Source organism: Erpetoichthys calabaricus, chromosome 1 (genome assembly GCF_900747795.2).
Source record: "Erpetoichthys calabaricus chromosome 1, fErpCal1.3, whole genome shotgun sequence".
NCBI lineage: Eukaryota > Metazoa > Chordata > Cladistia > Polypteriformes > Polypteridae > Erpetoichthys > Erpetoichthys calabaricus.
This window is the reverse complement of record NC_041394.2, coordinates 162,237,714-162,253,279: the sequence shown is the minus strand read 5'-3', so window position 1 is coordinate 162,253,279 and position 15,566 is coordinate 162,237,714. Positions and strand designations below refer to the sequence as shown.

Sequence of the window (15,566 nt, the reverse complement as noted above, 5' to 3'; positions counted from 1 at the left end):
ATGATGCCCATCTGGCCATGCCCTTACTTCTAGGGTTGGATTCCATTGTGGCTGCACGGATGACCATTTGCCCTTATCGAGGAGAGTATACCTTGCCTGGGGGTGGGGTGTTTCAGTTTGGAAGAACAGGCTCGGAAGAACTTGGCCAACCAATCTCCCAGTTTTATTTAGCGGTGGCAGAGTTCCTGGACAAGGCCATGGAACCACATATAATTAGCCAACCAGAAGAGGTACGTCCATTATTATGCAGATGGCCATCGGGTTATGCCCTTTGGGTTGGTCAATGCCGGGGCTACATTTCAGAGATTAATGGAACAAAAAAAAAAATTTGTTTTGTCTATATAGACGACATCATTGTTTTCTCACCAACAAAAGATCAACATCTGCAGGATTTAGAAACAGTCTTCCATCGTCTCCATCAGGCCAACCTGACCTTGCACCTAAAGAAATGCCATCTGATGCAATCCCAAGTGACCTTCCTGGGCCATGTGGTTTCGGCAAGAGGGGTGGAGGTGGATCCCGAAAAAACCATTGCTATACGGGACTATCCAACCCCTACCAACGTGAAAAGCCTACAACGGTTTTTGGGAATGATAGGTTGGTATCACAAATTTATACCAAACATGGCAGACATGGCAGCCCCTTTGCATCACCTCACCAAGAAGGGAACCCCGTGGAAATGGTCACCTGAATGCCAGGAGGCAGTAACGAGGCTGAAGAACACTTTACAGGAGCCGCCCATCTTGGCACAGCCGAATCCACAACTCCAGTTTCAAGTGAATACTGATGCAAGTAATGTGGGACTGGGTGCGGTTCTTACTCAGTGTGATAGCAGCGGGGAGCAAGTCATCGCTTATGCCTTAAGGAAATTAAGGGGACCTGAGCTTAACTATTCAGCCAGTGAAAAGGAGTGTTTGGCTGTAATTTGGGCTGTGGAAAAGTGGCGGCACTATTTGGAGGGAACAGTGTTCATCATCTTTATAGATCATAATACTTTGACCTGGGCTTTCAAGTGCTCAAAAACTTCTTCCAGGCTTACAAGATGGGTTCTGCGACTTCAAGAATTCAAGTTCCAAGTTTACTAACGGAAGGGGCATGGCAATATAGTGCCAGATGCATTGTCCCGGATCCATGAAGAGTTCCAAGAGGCACTTGTGGCTGTGGTCAAACTCTCTGTATCTGAACTGCCCCTGGACTTGCAGGTAATCGCTCGAGCTCAGACAACTTGTTCTGTTTGTCAGGGGTGCAGTGAAGGGTCAGGGGGTAGACCTCAGCATATTAACTATGAGGAACTCCAAGGAGTGCTGTATCGGGTGATCCCGTCAAGATACGGAGGCCACAAATATCAGCTAGTGGTTCCCAAAGAGCTAATTCCAGAGTTTCTCCAGTACTTCCATGACAGTCCTTTTGAGGGGCACCTGGGGAAGACCAAGACCCTGTTGAGAATCCTGAAGGTAGCCTGGTGGCCCACCATCCGTAAGGATGTCTGGTTTCATGTTAAAAACTGCCACATATGCCAACAGTACAAGATTGCTACTCTCATCCAGTCAGTTGATGATGAGAATCGATGATGTCAAGTAGATTGAGGTCAACATTTGATTTGTTAGTTCCAAATTTGAAAGTAAAAGTGCAGCTAAATACCTAAAACTGAACAAATGGCTTGACAGAAACAAGTTAAGAATCTTCATACATGGTAATGAAGTGTTTGTAAGAAATTACAGGTATGGGCCAAAGTGGATTCCTGCTGTGATAATAAGTTGCACTGGGCCTGTGTCATATATGATACCTACATGCAATGGATAGACTTTGAAAAGTCAAAAAAGTATTATAGAAGATCTAAGAGATGGGTTTACAGAGTAGTGGAGAATTGAAGAACCCCAGTAATCTGTTCTCAAAAGTAGTAGTTGGGCAAGAAAGTCTTCAGGAAACTGCAGAAACAGTTAAATGTTGAACCAGTGGCATCTATCCTACGAAGGTCAACAGCAATTATTACTAGAACATGAAAAAAGTTTGTTTTAGTTATATACAAGGGGGCTTTGCCCCCTGCTCGCTTCGCTCGCCTACTCCCGGCGTTGGGTATCCCGAAATACATTAGTCGAGCTCATTTGTTTTGGAGCTGTGCCCGCTTTGCCCGCGGCATTTCAGACGCGCGTTGTAGGCGCCTGCGTTCATTGATTTTATCCAGGCGGGTTCGTGTTTGTATATCCGTCAGTTGAGCTCGTTCGTTTTGAACCCGTGCCTGCTTTGCTTCCGCGTTCATTTTGAACCCGTGCCTACTTTGCTTCCACAGTCTCAGACGCGTGTTGTAGTCACCTGCATACATTGATCTTATCCAAGTGGGCTCGTGTTTGTATCGTTGAGCTGTATTGTGTTTGAATTTGGTGTAAAGCGTTCAGCGGTTTGTACAATCCCAAGCAGCACATTATTCCTAACTTCACTCCGCAGTTGTGCCACTCACAATATGGCGGTGACGCCTGCGCCTTCACTCCGCAGTAGTGGCACTCACAATATGGCGGTGACGCTTGCGTCTTCCGTACTATGTCCGGTTTCACTATGCTGTGTAGGCGCCTTTGCCTTTCGTACTTTCCCGCACCTTCCGTATTATCTTTGTGGACCTGTGGGGCCTCCGTAGCCTCTTCCGTTTGAATCTGGGCTGCAGCGCAGAATCCTCTTTTTTGTGTGGCCGTGTCGGTAGTCGTTAGCTATGGGCGCGTTGTTGCTTCATTTCTCATTCACGTCAGTTGAGCTCTTTCATTTTTGGCCCGTGACTCCTTCGTGCGCGGTGGATACGACTTCGCTTGCGGTGTATGAGACGTGCGCTGTACGCACCTGCGCAGTACGTCTCATGGTCCCATCGCCGTGTACCTGCGTCCATGCCATCCGGTTTACCATTCTCGGTTAGTAATATGGATTCTTCAAACGCCGACTGATGGAAAATCACAGAAGTGTGCCCGACTTATATACTCTGACTGCCGACTCCAAGAAGTGGGTGAACATTCGATTTGGACAAAGTGCTGTCAACGACAGTCGATAGAAACACATCCTCTTTAATCACCACACTCCAACCTCATCCAACGTTCATTCCCCTCACTTCCTCTCCTCCTCCATCACTACTGCCCTCTACTGAACACAGCAGGAACACCACACAAGGCAGTGAATTCGCAGACAAACAACAATCAAGATCCAAATGAAGATTATATATAAAGATATATACTGTATATAAAGTCACAGGCTACTTTAATGTGCTTCAATATTTGGGTAGATAAAGTCTCCCATGACTATAATATGTCTCTGCAAATATGTACATTGAAATTTCTGTGTCTTTGGCCTTTTTTTGGGGTGGCTAGGGGCTATAACCTGCTACTAAAATAAGGCTCTTTCCCCAATGCCTTTAAGATAAACATCGATGTCCTCACTAAGATGTGGCCCATCATCCTACTGAAGAATACTTGCATTTACATTTTGTGGGAAATAAACAGCAACCCTGACCCCCATCCTTTTCTGTTTTGGCTATCATTTTTAAAAATGTGTATTCTGCTATGTTATACTCCTCCCCAACTTTGCTATTTAGCCAGGTTTCAGTTGTTGCTATAATATTATAATTTTGCTGAGCTACATAAAACTCCAACTTGCTTTATTTTTTTATATCCCTAGCATTAAGGGAAGCTACTTTTATTGTGTTACTTATTTTACTTTTGCATTTAAAACTTTGGGATAGAATTTGTTACTATGCATATTTATTTTTACACTGTTGTTCATCCCTTCATGTACAATTCTACCCCGACCTCTCTCAAACTCTCTGCCTCCTGTCAATTTCTAGATTAAACAATCATCAATTAACCTACGCATATGTCTCTCAATTTACATTGGTGCCCCTCTGGTTCATATGTACCTCTTCATGATGAAACCGGTCCCATTTGCTCCAAAAAGAGTCCCAATACCTCATAAACCTATACCCTTCTATCCAGCACCAAGATTTCAGCCAGAGATAGTCTTCTAATCTCCTCTCTCGTTATGCGACTTCTAATCATGGAATGTCAGAATTTCAGACCACAGTTGATCTTGTTGCTGTAACATGTTCATTTAGATGACCAAAAATTGCTGGACATGACACATTGACCAACTGAGTGACCACCTTCCACCACAGACATACTTTCCCCTTTTTCTATGAGCCAATAAGGTGCTTCCTGCCTGACCCGGTGCTGTACGGTGGGTTAACATCCACAACCACAATTGCTACCCTTTTTCTTTTCCCATTCTGTCCTGGTCCATAAAACACAAGACATCAGACAGACAAACTTCTGTTTTGTTTGTGAGGTCCAAAATATCTATGTATGTTACAATTCGTCTCTGCTTTATACTAGTTGTACTTCCAGATGAGCATTCATCGGTTGTCAGCCCTCATGCACACAGTGCTCGTCTCTGTAAATAAAGACAAAAATCAAACCTGGGCATGTTATATTACACAACTGCCTCCAACTCACTAAGATTATGTAAATGAAGACTGTGACTGAAAATCACTGGAAAAGTCATGTAATGTGACATGGCTTTTAGGAATGCACTACATTATGTGAAATAGAGGTAAAAATTAGTGATGGGTGATATTGTTGATTTTCTTTTTGATCCAATTCCGGGTGATACTGAGGTCCGTATTGCTGACACGGATACCAATACTGATATAGCCAGCGTGTAATCTTGCAAGAATGGTTAATCTTCTATAAAAGCTTGCAATATGTGTGGATATAAAAAAAACACATTTTAAAGACTTTAGTATACTATTACATATACAGTGATCCCTCGCTATATCGCGCTTCGCCTTTCGCGGCTTCACTGTATCGCGGATTTTATATGTAAGCATATTTAAATATATATCACAGATTTTTTGCTGGTTCGCAGATTTCTGCGGACAATGGGTCTTTTAATTTCTGGTACATGCTTCCTCAGTTGGTTTGCCCAGTTGATTTCATACAAGGGACGCTATTGGCAGATGGCTGAGAAGCTACCCAGCTTACTTTTCTCTCTCTCTCTCTCTCTCTTGCACTGACTTTTTCTGATCCTGGCGTAGGGGAATTGAGCAGGAGGGCTGTTCGCACACCTAGACGATACGGACGCTCGTCTAAAAATGCTGAAAGATTATCTTCACGTTGGCTACCTTCTGTGTAGCTGCTTCGTGAAGTGACATGCTGCACAGTGCTTCGCATACTTAAAAGCACGAAGGGCATGTATTGATTTTTTTATCTCTCTCTCTCTCTCGCTGCTCCTGACGGAGGGGGTGTGAGCTGCCGCCTTCAACAGCTTTGTGCCGCGGTGCTTCGCATACTTAAAAGCAAACAGCCCTATTGATTTGTTTGCTCCTTTGAAGAGGAAGATATGTTTGCATTCTTTTAATTGTGAGACTGAACTGTCATCTCTGTCTTGTCATGGAGCACAGTTTAAACTTTTGAAAAGGAGACAAATGTTTGTTTGCAGTGTTTGAATAACGTTCCTGTCTCTCTACAACCTCCTGTGTTTCTGCGCAAATCTGTGACCCAAGCATGACAATATAAAAATAACCATATAAACATATGGTTTCTACTTCGCGGATTTTCTTATTTCGCGGGTGGCTCTGGAACGCAACCCCCGCGATGGAGGAGGGATTACTGTAGTGCCAAATATCAGACTTCTTTGCTTGTTTATTAATAGAAATTATTAAACATTTTCAATTCTTGCAAACAATGGATGGAACAACAAGTGTTAGATTACTTTTTGTCTTGAAAAATAAGTAAGAAGCATTATATTTTTTTGGCTCAAAAAATTACATTTTTATTTTTTACCGTAAAACGTGTAAAACACAAAGTACACAGTCAGAAGTGTAAAAAATATAATAATGATGCAAATATCAAGCGAGCGGCATTTCCAGATTCATCAGAATAACTTTTGGTTACACTGTCCATTTTCATTTGCACTGCCTGAAGACAGACAGATTCACTTTGTCATCATTGCTGATGAGAGACTCCTCAACATCACTAGTCTTATATTTGTCAAGAGCGTGCAACACTTGGACTGCTGAAAAACTTTTTTTACAAGATGCCATAGTTACTAGGCACACCTACAGGTGAGAGAAGACGCATGTATAACGTTGCCCGGGTAACGCTCGGGACTACCTATTTTAGCATTGTTTTTACAGCCTGAGGTAAGTACAGGTTATTATATATATATATATATATATATATATATATATATATATATATATATATATATATATATATAATAATATTTTTAACAAAATGGACATAAAAAATAAAGTTTAATTGAATATGTGTTTTTAGTATGTCCATTCATCAAGCTGTAAATGTAATGTACTCCTCACTAAAAACAGACATTGATTATTTTCTGTTCAAACAATTATAACAATCCTACCTCAGTTTACAGTACTAATGTTACCTGGGTACTGCCTGCCTTTCTGGAAGGCATCTTTAAGAGTAGACTGCAGCCCTTTGGCAAGTGTTCCAGGCCTGAGTGTCTGTGCTATCTTCTGATTGCCTCTGTTGTAAATCCTTGTATTCGGCAACATGACTTACTTCCATGTGTTTTACAAGGTTTGAGGTATTGCCTCAATAATGTAGGTCTTCTGACATGTATCACAGTTTGCTTCATTATTGTTCAGTTCTTGAGACTGATCCTACAATTAGCTGTGAACCACCCAGTCTCACTGAGATTGCATAGGTGGTGAACAAGCTGAGGGTAGGAAAGGCTGCAGGGATCTGTGGTATTCGGGATGAACTTCTCTGGACTGGTGGTAAGGCTGTCCTCCTGACATTGCAAGCAATCTTTGCTTCCATTTGGGAGACGGGCATCATCCTAACTGACTGGAAAACAGGACTTATTGCCCCTATCTGGAGACTGAGTGAGGAGTCTGAGTATCTAGGCTTTCGAGTGTCCTGGATAAAAACCAAGATCCAGGCCTTTAATGACCTCTTAGGCATAGCCATCAGCAGTGTGTCTGTCAGTGGAGAGAGTGTTGACCTTGTTGAGAGGTTTACTGATCTCTGCAGTGACATTCATGTCTCTGTTGACTCTTCCTATTAAGTCATTAGACAGATTGGGAGATCATGGGGAGTCATGAGGTCACTGGAATGGGGTGTCTGATGCTCCCAATATCTATGTAAAAGGATGAAGGTCCACTCAGAGTCCTGGTGCTTCCTGTTGTGCTATATGGTTGTGAGTCATGGACTCTATCCAGTGACCTGAGATGAAGACTGGACTCTTTCAGTACTGTGTCTCTTTGGAGAATCCTTGGGTACCGTTGGATTGACTTTGTGTCGAATGAGCGGTTGCTCAAGGATTCCCAAATGAGGCACGTTACCTGCATTGTGAGGGAGTTTCAGTCTCAGCACTACGGCCAAGTGGTACGATTCCCCCGAGGGTGATCTGGCTCATAGGATCCTCATTGTTGAGAACCTGAGTGGCTGGACAAGGAGACCCCACATAACACCTGGCTGTGGCAGATAGATGGTCATTTCCGGAGGGTGAGACTGGACCACATGTCTGCCTGGGGGGTTGCCAACCAGGATACCGAGCTGTTTTGTTGTGTGGTGGGTTTGGCAACACACTGTACCACTGCATGCACCCCAACCTGACCTGATCTGATTGTTTGGTGGAGTAAAATAACTCCAAACAACAATTTGCTTTCTTTATGCCATTGCCTCACATACACAGTCCCACTGCTTTGGTTGGTGGATTGCAGCATTGCCAGTGTGAATGCAGGAGGATGAAAAGAAGGAAGGAAAAGTAGCACCTATTTTACTAGTTTATGGGACACTAATTTTACAATATGACATGTTTAATAATCATGCTGTCACCATCAAATACTTTTTAAAATAATTTCTACTAAACTTCCATAATATTGAACATTTGTAGTATCGATACTTTTAATGTGAACATCGATGTTTAAATTAAAATGTCAGGATTGGAAGCAATCTATACTTTAGTATTGACCAGTGGCGGACTGTCAGGGCCTGCAAGGCCTTCTCTGCTGGCCTAAAAAAATATCTGAATCACAAACTGATTTTAATTATATTTTGTCCCTGAATACTTATTAAATAATTCCAAATAGTCTGTCTGCTTCCTTTCATAGCTTTTCTGATGGTTGTGCTGTTTCCAGACATGTATTTTCGTATTAAAATATTTAACCAATCACATTTCAGCCATCATTTGTTGCCAGGCAGGGTCAAAGTCAAAGAAGTCTGCCCAGGAAGCTTCCACAATCCGTTCTGCAGGCCCTCTAACACAAAATAAATGTCGATTTAAACTGTTGCTTCAACCAATCAGATTTTGAGTTGGTTTCACTAGGGCCCTCTAGCAGGTGTACGGCAACGTCACCGTATTCAGACCCGTTGATTGGATAGAATGGTGTAATATAAAAATTTGAATGAGAGCATCATGGGGCAGCTGTAGATGGTTTTTATAACCATAAATTAGTTTTTGAGGGGCGGGTTGATTCAGACGGAGCACTACTGAAGGCCTAGGTGTGAAATGCACGGTCTGCCACTGGTATTGACCCACCCATCCCTAGTAAAAATGCCTAATGAGAATCTAAAACTGTTCCTCAGATCATGGTAGCCCCTCTTTGATATTGCTTGGCTCTTTTTTTTTTTTTTTTTTTTAAAGTGTAAAGGGAATGGGAGAAAAATGTTTTGATATTACTATTCATAAACTCATACTGTATATTATAATAGGAATACTAGCAGTGCACAAATTAAATGCTAAAACTATTTTACAAGACTGGATGGGTTCCAAAGAGATCTTTTACATCGTGTTTTATAGGATGCAGCTCTGTCACTGAATCTGGCAGTGCTGTTCCAATGAGTTTTGTTAAAAATCTGCCAAGCACAGAATGAGCAATGTGAAGCTTTTTGGGCACATTTCTTTATTGACAGAAAAATTGACAACACAATGAAACTGTGCAAGAAAGGAGTGCATAAAACCAAAATATGTTACATGGTTGCACATATTCACATTGGGGTTTACACTCCTGTGTATTTTAGTCTGAATATATATATATATATATATATATATATATATATATATATATATATATATATATATATATATATAATTTTTTTTTCCTTTTTTCCTTTACAGATCTTTGGCATGATCTTCAGCATGGTTCTGTGTTGTGCCATCCGCCGAAACAGAGAGATGGTGTGAGAAATAGTAAATTTAAAGAAAATCTTTTAAATTTAAATAAAACAAATGAAGCTCTTTGTATGCCTTACTGTTGGGAACATCCCTGTATGTTTTATTCTGTTCCTAAACTGATATGAATATGCTGTATTGTTAAGCTTTTAACTAACTTTGTAACAAAAATTTATACAGTCTTTAACTTGATTATGAAACATTTCCTACATATTTTTTATAAAGTTTTTTTGTGCTGTAAAATCTGTTATATATTTGTGTTGCTTTTTTAAGCTGAAATAGACTAAAGTTTTTAGCATTAAAAGTTATTGAACTTCTCACAGGGTATACTATATTCAGAATAAAACAATGTGGTTAGAAATGACAAATAAATAAACTTGTAACTAAAATGAACTTCTAGGTCTGTTTTAATTATGTTGCCTTTATTTTTTTTGCACTTCTGCTTCTAATAGAAATAATAGAAGATTATACTGCCTTAATATAAAAAGAAATGATCACTACACTAATGTTCCTAATACACAAACTTTTTGTCGGTGACAACTCGAGTGTTTGTTTGTTTGTTTACTCTTGACGTGGACACTTAATCTCTCCAATAGCTGTACAGTGCTGCCTGTTACATGTATTCTAAAATTTAGATTTTATACAAAGAATTTTGCAAATTAGAAGTACATAAAGATAGAATCAAAGTAGCATTACATCCAGAGCATAATTTAAGTAGTACATAATGTTGACTTGACTAAATGTTGAATTTATGAAAGCGCTACATTTGCAACCACCCATTTGCCTTTCACCATTAAGGGAGCACACCAGCTTAAGCCCAGGAAACAGTCTGCTACATACTGTTTTATTAAATGTTTTTCGGCCTAGATAGCCCTTTAAATAAGCATGAATCATATGTACAAATGTATATTTGGTAGCAGACGTGCTTATAAAAAACTACGCGAGTCAGCTCTTCCTTGTAGTGAGCAGTGCATATATTCATTAATTGTTTAGCTCATATAATTTATTCATTAATTGGTTATGCAATTAATTGGTTATACAAGTCTGAATGTGCTTACACCTTTATTTAACAATTGTCATGGTGTGTTTTCTGCATGTTTTCCATGTAGTTGTCAGTGATGTGCCACTTGCACAGCCAGAAGAACTGAACTTAGCCCTGCCCTATGAAATACCATTGCCATTTCTTTATGCAACCTTGATTTGCTCCAGAATATTTTGAAATTTTGAAGTTGTTTGGTTTTTCTTTTTATCCTGACCAAAGTCACTCTTCACGCTGACAAGAAGCAGCCAAATAGGAAGATGCTGCTGCCACCACTGTGTCTGACAGAGGTTGTGTTCTTTGCAAGATAATGTTCATGGTTCTTTTGAATTGTAGAAACATTTAAAATTGTTACCTATATGAAATATAAATCAAACTATTTAAGCATTGATCAGTCTGAAGCAAGGGTTTATTGCTAGACACACACAATTGCTCTACACCCTACTGAGCGCATCTCACTTTTATAAACTGGACTTGTTTTCGCTGATGACCACACAGCATAACCCAACAGCAATGCTGTTGTGAAGCTCCATTCACAAATCCACGTTTTAGGCAGAAGTCTCCTGTTTTCCTGCAACACTGCTCATGCGTGTACCAGCATGTACATCTGCACTCACATTCACTTTCAGGTACTTTCCTGAACTTCACTTCCTATTACTGTTTCGCTGTCTGGGACCTTAACTCTTAACACTCCTCTCTTTTGCATAACCAACTTACATGTCCATTTTCCTGCCGGTAAACCTGCCATAACATGCAGACTTAATTCTTGGCATACATAGAAAAAAAAAGGTATAATGTTACCTCAAAGGTGCAACATGAGAGACAGGCCACCTTGCTTGGATCTGAACCACCATCGACGCCTTCTCCCACAACATACCTCGATGATTCTGCTGCTGCCAGCCTTCTCTATAAAAGGTTATAAAATAAAAAGCTCTAATTAGTTACTGTACCTTACAAAATTAATTGTGATATGGCCTGTCATAAAAATAAACTTTAAAGTCATTTATCTGCACTATTTGGGTTCAGAAGAAGTCAATGTTTGAGTTGAGATCTATGTGGTGGGCAACTGAGGATTGTGCATTTGCCGTATCTCTTGCAGGCAACCTGCTCCATCACATGACAAAGCAAAGTGAAAAAGGGCAGGGAAGATTTATGGGGTGGATTTCAATCAACAAGCTGTGACACCAACAATATTTGTTGTCACCTATAAATAAGTAGCTTGATGACACTAAAAGTAAACTACTGTTAATAAAGATTAATTTAACCACCCAGTCACATCAAAGTGATGCAATGTCCACACCAGCACCAACTCTGTCATATTATGAATATTAAGGTTTTATAATCTGTAAGAACAACTGTTTGCTAGTGAGTTGGCAGTTATTGACAGGTGCGCATGAACAGGAATTCTTCCGAAGCTGCATTGGAGCACATGAAGTACAACTTCATAGCAGGGATCAAACAGCAGTTATCCATATAGCATTGTGATGGACGGCTGGTGGCCGTATTGCCTTTTCAGGGCAATACATACCCCGGGACGCTAGATGGCAGCTCCCCTAGAGGGAAATGGTTCCTCGGAGTCCGTCTCTTCAGCCCTGTTGGGTGCCACCGGTGCCGCCAGGGGAAGCTCACCAAGAACCCGGGGACTAGTACGGTACCCGGAAGTACTTCGGAGTCACAAGGACGAAAGCCTGCAGTACTTCCGGGATACTTGAAGAAGGCGTTTGACCCGGAGAAGGAGTACTTCCGGGTCATGGACTTTAAAAGAACTGTGGGAAACCCAGCAGAGAGAGCCGGAGTTGGGTGGGAGTGTGACGGAGCTGCTAGGAGTAGAGGATTGGTATTTGTAATTGATTATTGTGATTATTGAATTATTATTGAGAATTGTGGAGTGTGTGGTGCTTTGTGCACTATTATTGAAGAAAATATTAAAGAATCTTTTGGTGCTTTTAAATGTGTGCCCTGGACGTCTGTTTGGTGGGTTCAACGGGGCAACAGCGCCTCCAGCGTCCACAAGCATATATAGCCATAATGGCCATATACCTCGCCATTATGAAACCTATGCCATATATAATGATGTCCAAGAGAAACAAGTTCCATGGGCTAAACAACTAGAGGGGGAAAAGGTCAAGCTGAATAGATTGTGATGGAAAGGGAGATTGGAATTTTTTATTGTGCTTTTTGAATGGTATCCATTTGTGTTTGGAATAGGTTCATGAATGCCTGAGGGAAGTGACCATTACATATGTGTTGTCATGTTCAGGAAAATTTCAATTTACTTACAGAATACCTGAATTTCCATTTTAGTTTAGAAAGGGCATCCACCAACACCTCATGAGAAGCTTGGAGATCTGTGTCATAGCAAGGAAACCACAGCAGAGTTTGCAGAAGTAGTAATCCATCTCATCATTTGCTTTTCCAGGCTTTGAATTGGAACTCACAGGAAAATTTTAAGCCAATTCCCAACTCATGGCTCTTTGCAATCAGAAAGCAGCCCACAAAGTTATGAATTAGATTCCTAGGATGAAGCCAAAAGATAGTTGAGTCTTATGAACAAAATTTTATAGCCACACTGAGTCACCAGCATGACCCTAGCAGGGATGAACTAAAAGATCTCTCACTGGGGTTCAGATTTATAAAACTTGAGCGTACTCTAATTTCCAAGCAGTTTCAGTCCATTAATATTCAAGTCCTCTGTGCTTCCCGTTGTTCATTTATTTTGATGTCATTTATCTGTGATGTTTGCTTGTTGGTAGGGTGAGTGGCTGAACCCTTGGTGTTGTCATATGGCCAGTACTATTCATTGTAGCAGCAGTCATGTCATTACCTGTGCTAGGTGATAGTGGCTACTTACTCAGATTCTGATGCATTGTGCCTTTCCTCGACGCCCCAGAATGCAGAGAAGGGGCTCCAGCACATTCCTGCATGATCAGTTGTGGAGCGCAGCACAGGATGGCAATGTCTTGATGCATCAACTGGGAGGTTACTCTACCAGCCAATGAACATCTGATTGAATATGTACAACATTGATTAGCATAGTCTATATATGGTTGTTGTAGGTTGGCAACCAGCCAGGGTTTGAGGCACGTACTTATACATACATTTAGATGATGTGGTTTATAAAGGTAAATTGCATAGAAATTTATGTACAATAGGTTTTATAAATCAGATTTATTGGCATTATCTTGTTTTTTGGCATATGCTTATTTCCACATTCAAATCCACACAAATTTTTATAAATGAGATCCCAGGATTCCGATGGCCATTGTCTACTGGAAGTTGAGTATATGGCCCAAATTTTTTCCCCACCAACTCACTGTCACACAGAAAGTTCCTCAGTGAAGAAAGAAAAGACTGTGTGCCAAAAATTCTGGACTTAGGTTGAGCTGGGAGAGGAGTGTCTACTCTTTTCATAACATTTGCTGTTGAGGGGAAAACTGTAGTGGATACTTGGACTGAGAAACAGAAGGCAACAGCCTTCATGCCAACAGAGCAAGACATGCTGGTGGCAGTGAATGGAGATTATCGGTATATCCTCCAAATTTAAAAAGAAGACTTGGAACAACACACAATCTTTGATTGATAACCATGGTCAAACTTTGAGAATTTGTAATTATGTGTACGTGTGATCTCATTACCTTAAGAAAGGAAAAAAGAACACATATACAGTATTTGTACTTACTTGCTCATCAATCAGTATGTATATTTTCTGGCAACATTTACACTTTTTCATGCAGGTTCATGCTGTACAACATCCACAAGATCAGACCTTATCTGACAGAATATGCAGCAGAACTTATAGTCAAGGCTCTGGTTTTGTTGCGTCTGGACTACTGTAACTTGCTTCTGACCCACATGTGCTGCTGCAGATGACCCAGAACGCAGTGACCCATCTTGTATTTAACTATTCAAGATGGGCACATATCACTTCACAGGTCGCTACATGGCCTCCCAGTAGGAGCACACATTAAGTTCAAATCCCTGATGTTTGCTTACAAAGTAGTCAATGGGTCATAACCTGAGTATATGGAGACACTGGTGAAGCCCTATAATCCTTCTCACCCACACAGGTCTGCTACGGAACAGCGACTGGTGATGCTGCCTCCCCATGGTATCAAATCTCGGCAGACTCTTTTCCTTTGTAGTTCATAGTTGGTGGAACAGGCTGCCCACCTCCATCTATGCTGTGGACTCCCTCAACACATTTAAGAAGCAATTGAAAATCCACTTGTTCTGTGAATATGTTTCTGATTGAAAAAAATAACTTTGCTCTATGATATTTTATATTTTTGGTTAATTTGTTGTTAGATTCAGTCTAATCACTTTGTAAGCTATGATTGTAAACTTATTAATTATTACATCTTTTGACATATGGCAACCGTCTTTTGTTACCTGCCCTATTACACTTGAACAATCAGACCCTAGCCTAATGTTACTCGTTTATGTTTACCTCTTTTGTAGCTTGCTTTGTATAAAAATGTCTGCCAAGCAAATAATGTAAATGTACTCATACCTGATTCATAAAAACCATCAGCCATATGAAGTACAATACAATGATGATGTCACATTGTTGCCTTATTCCATGACAAACCCCCAAATTGAAACTGCATTAATAAGTGTATCAGTATAGTTGGGAGGCGTTTCTTTAAAAGGCGAGGGACTCTGTAGAAGGTGTATATCTGTGACTCTGTGGAGTTCCTCTTGGCAGGTGGTTATTTTTTTCTGTTTTGGGAACATGTCATATTTTAAAGCCACACATGTAAAATGGTCATTTTCATGTACAGTGATCCCTCGCTATATCACGTTTCAACTTTCACAGCTTCACTCTATCGCGATTTTTTCTCATACACGCTTACGTCACTACGCGTGCGCTTTCTGAGAACTTTTGTCTAAGCCACACGATGGCTCCTAAACGTTCTGGTTTTTCTAAGCCTTCTGACAATGAAACTAACCGCCGGGGGAAGATGCTTACCATCCAGGAGAAGGTGAAACTCTTGGATATGATCAAAGATGGCAATACCCTACAAAAGCCTCCTCACGCATATGAAAAGACAGCGCCAGCAACTGCCTATCAAGACGTTCTTCAGCCGTGCACCCAGACACCCACTGCCTACTCCTAGTACTCCTTCAGCGGAAGAAGACAACGATACTGCACCATCTTGTCACGCTTGGGTCACAGATTTGCACAGAGACACAGGAGGTTGTAGAAAAAAAGAACTTTATTTAAAGCACTGCAAACAAACATTTGTCTCTTTTCAAAAGTTTAAACATGCTCCATGACAAGTCAGATATGACAGTTCCGCCAGGAGCAGAGAATGTCTGAGAGAGAGAGAGAGAGAGAGAGAGAGAAACA

At 40.8% G+C, this 15,566-nt stretch overlaps 1 protein-coding gene across 2 annotated transcripts in view; it reads left to right on the top strand.

Moving 5' to 3' along the window:
• Window positions 1-9,570, top strand: part of LOC114656516 (CD9 antigen-like) — a 240,130-nt gene extending 230,560 nt beyond the window's left edge. For both annotated transcript variants that reach the window (XM_028808172.2, XM_028808168.2), the window contains exon 8: window positions 9,124-9,570. In XM_028808172.2, coding sequence (XP_028664005.1) covers window positions 9,124-9,189 — 66 coding nt within the window. In that variant the 3' untranslated portion in view covers window positions 9,190-9,570. The remainder of the gene's footprint in view (window positions 1-9,123) is intronic.
• The last annotated feature ends 5,996 nt before the right edge of the window (window positions 9,571-15,566 follow it).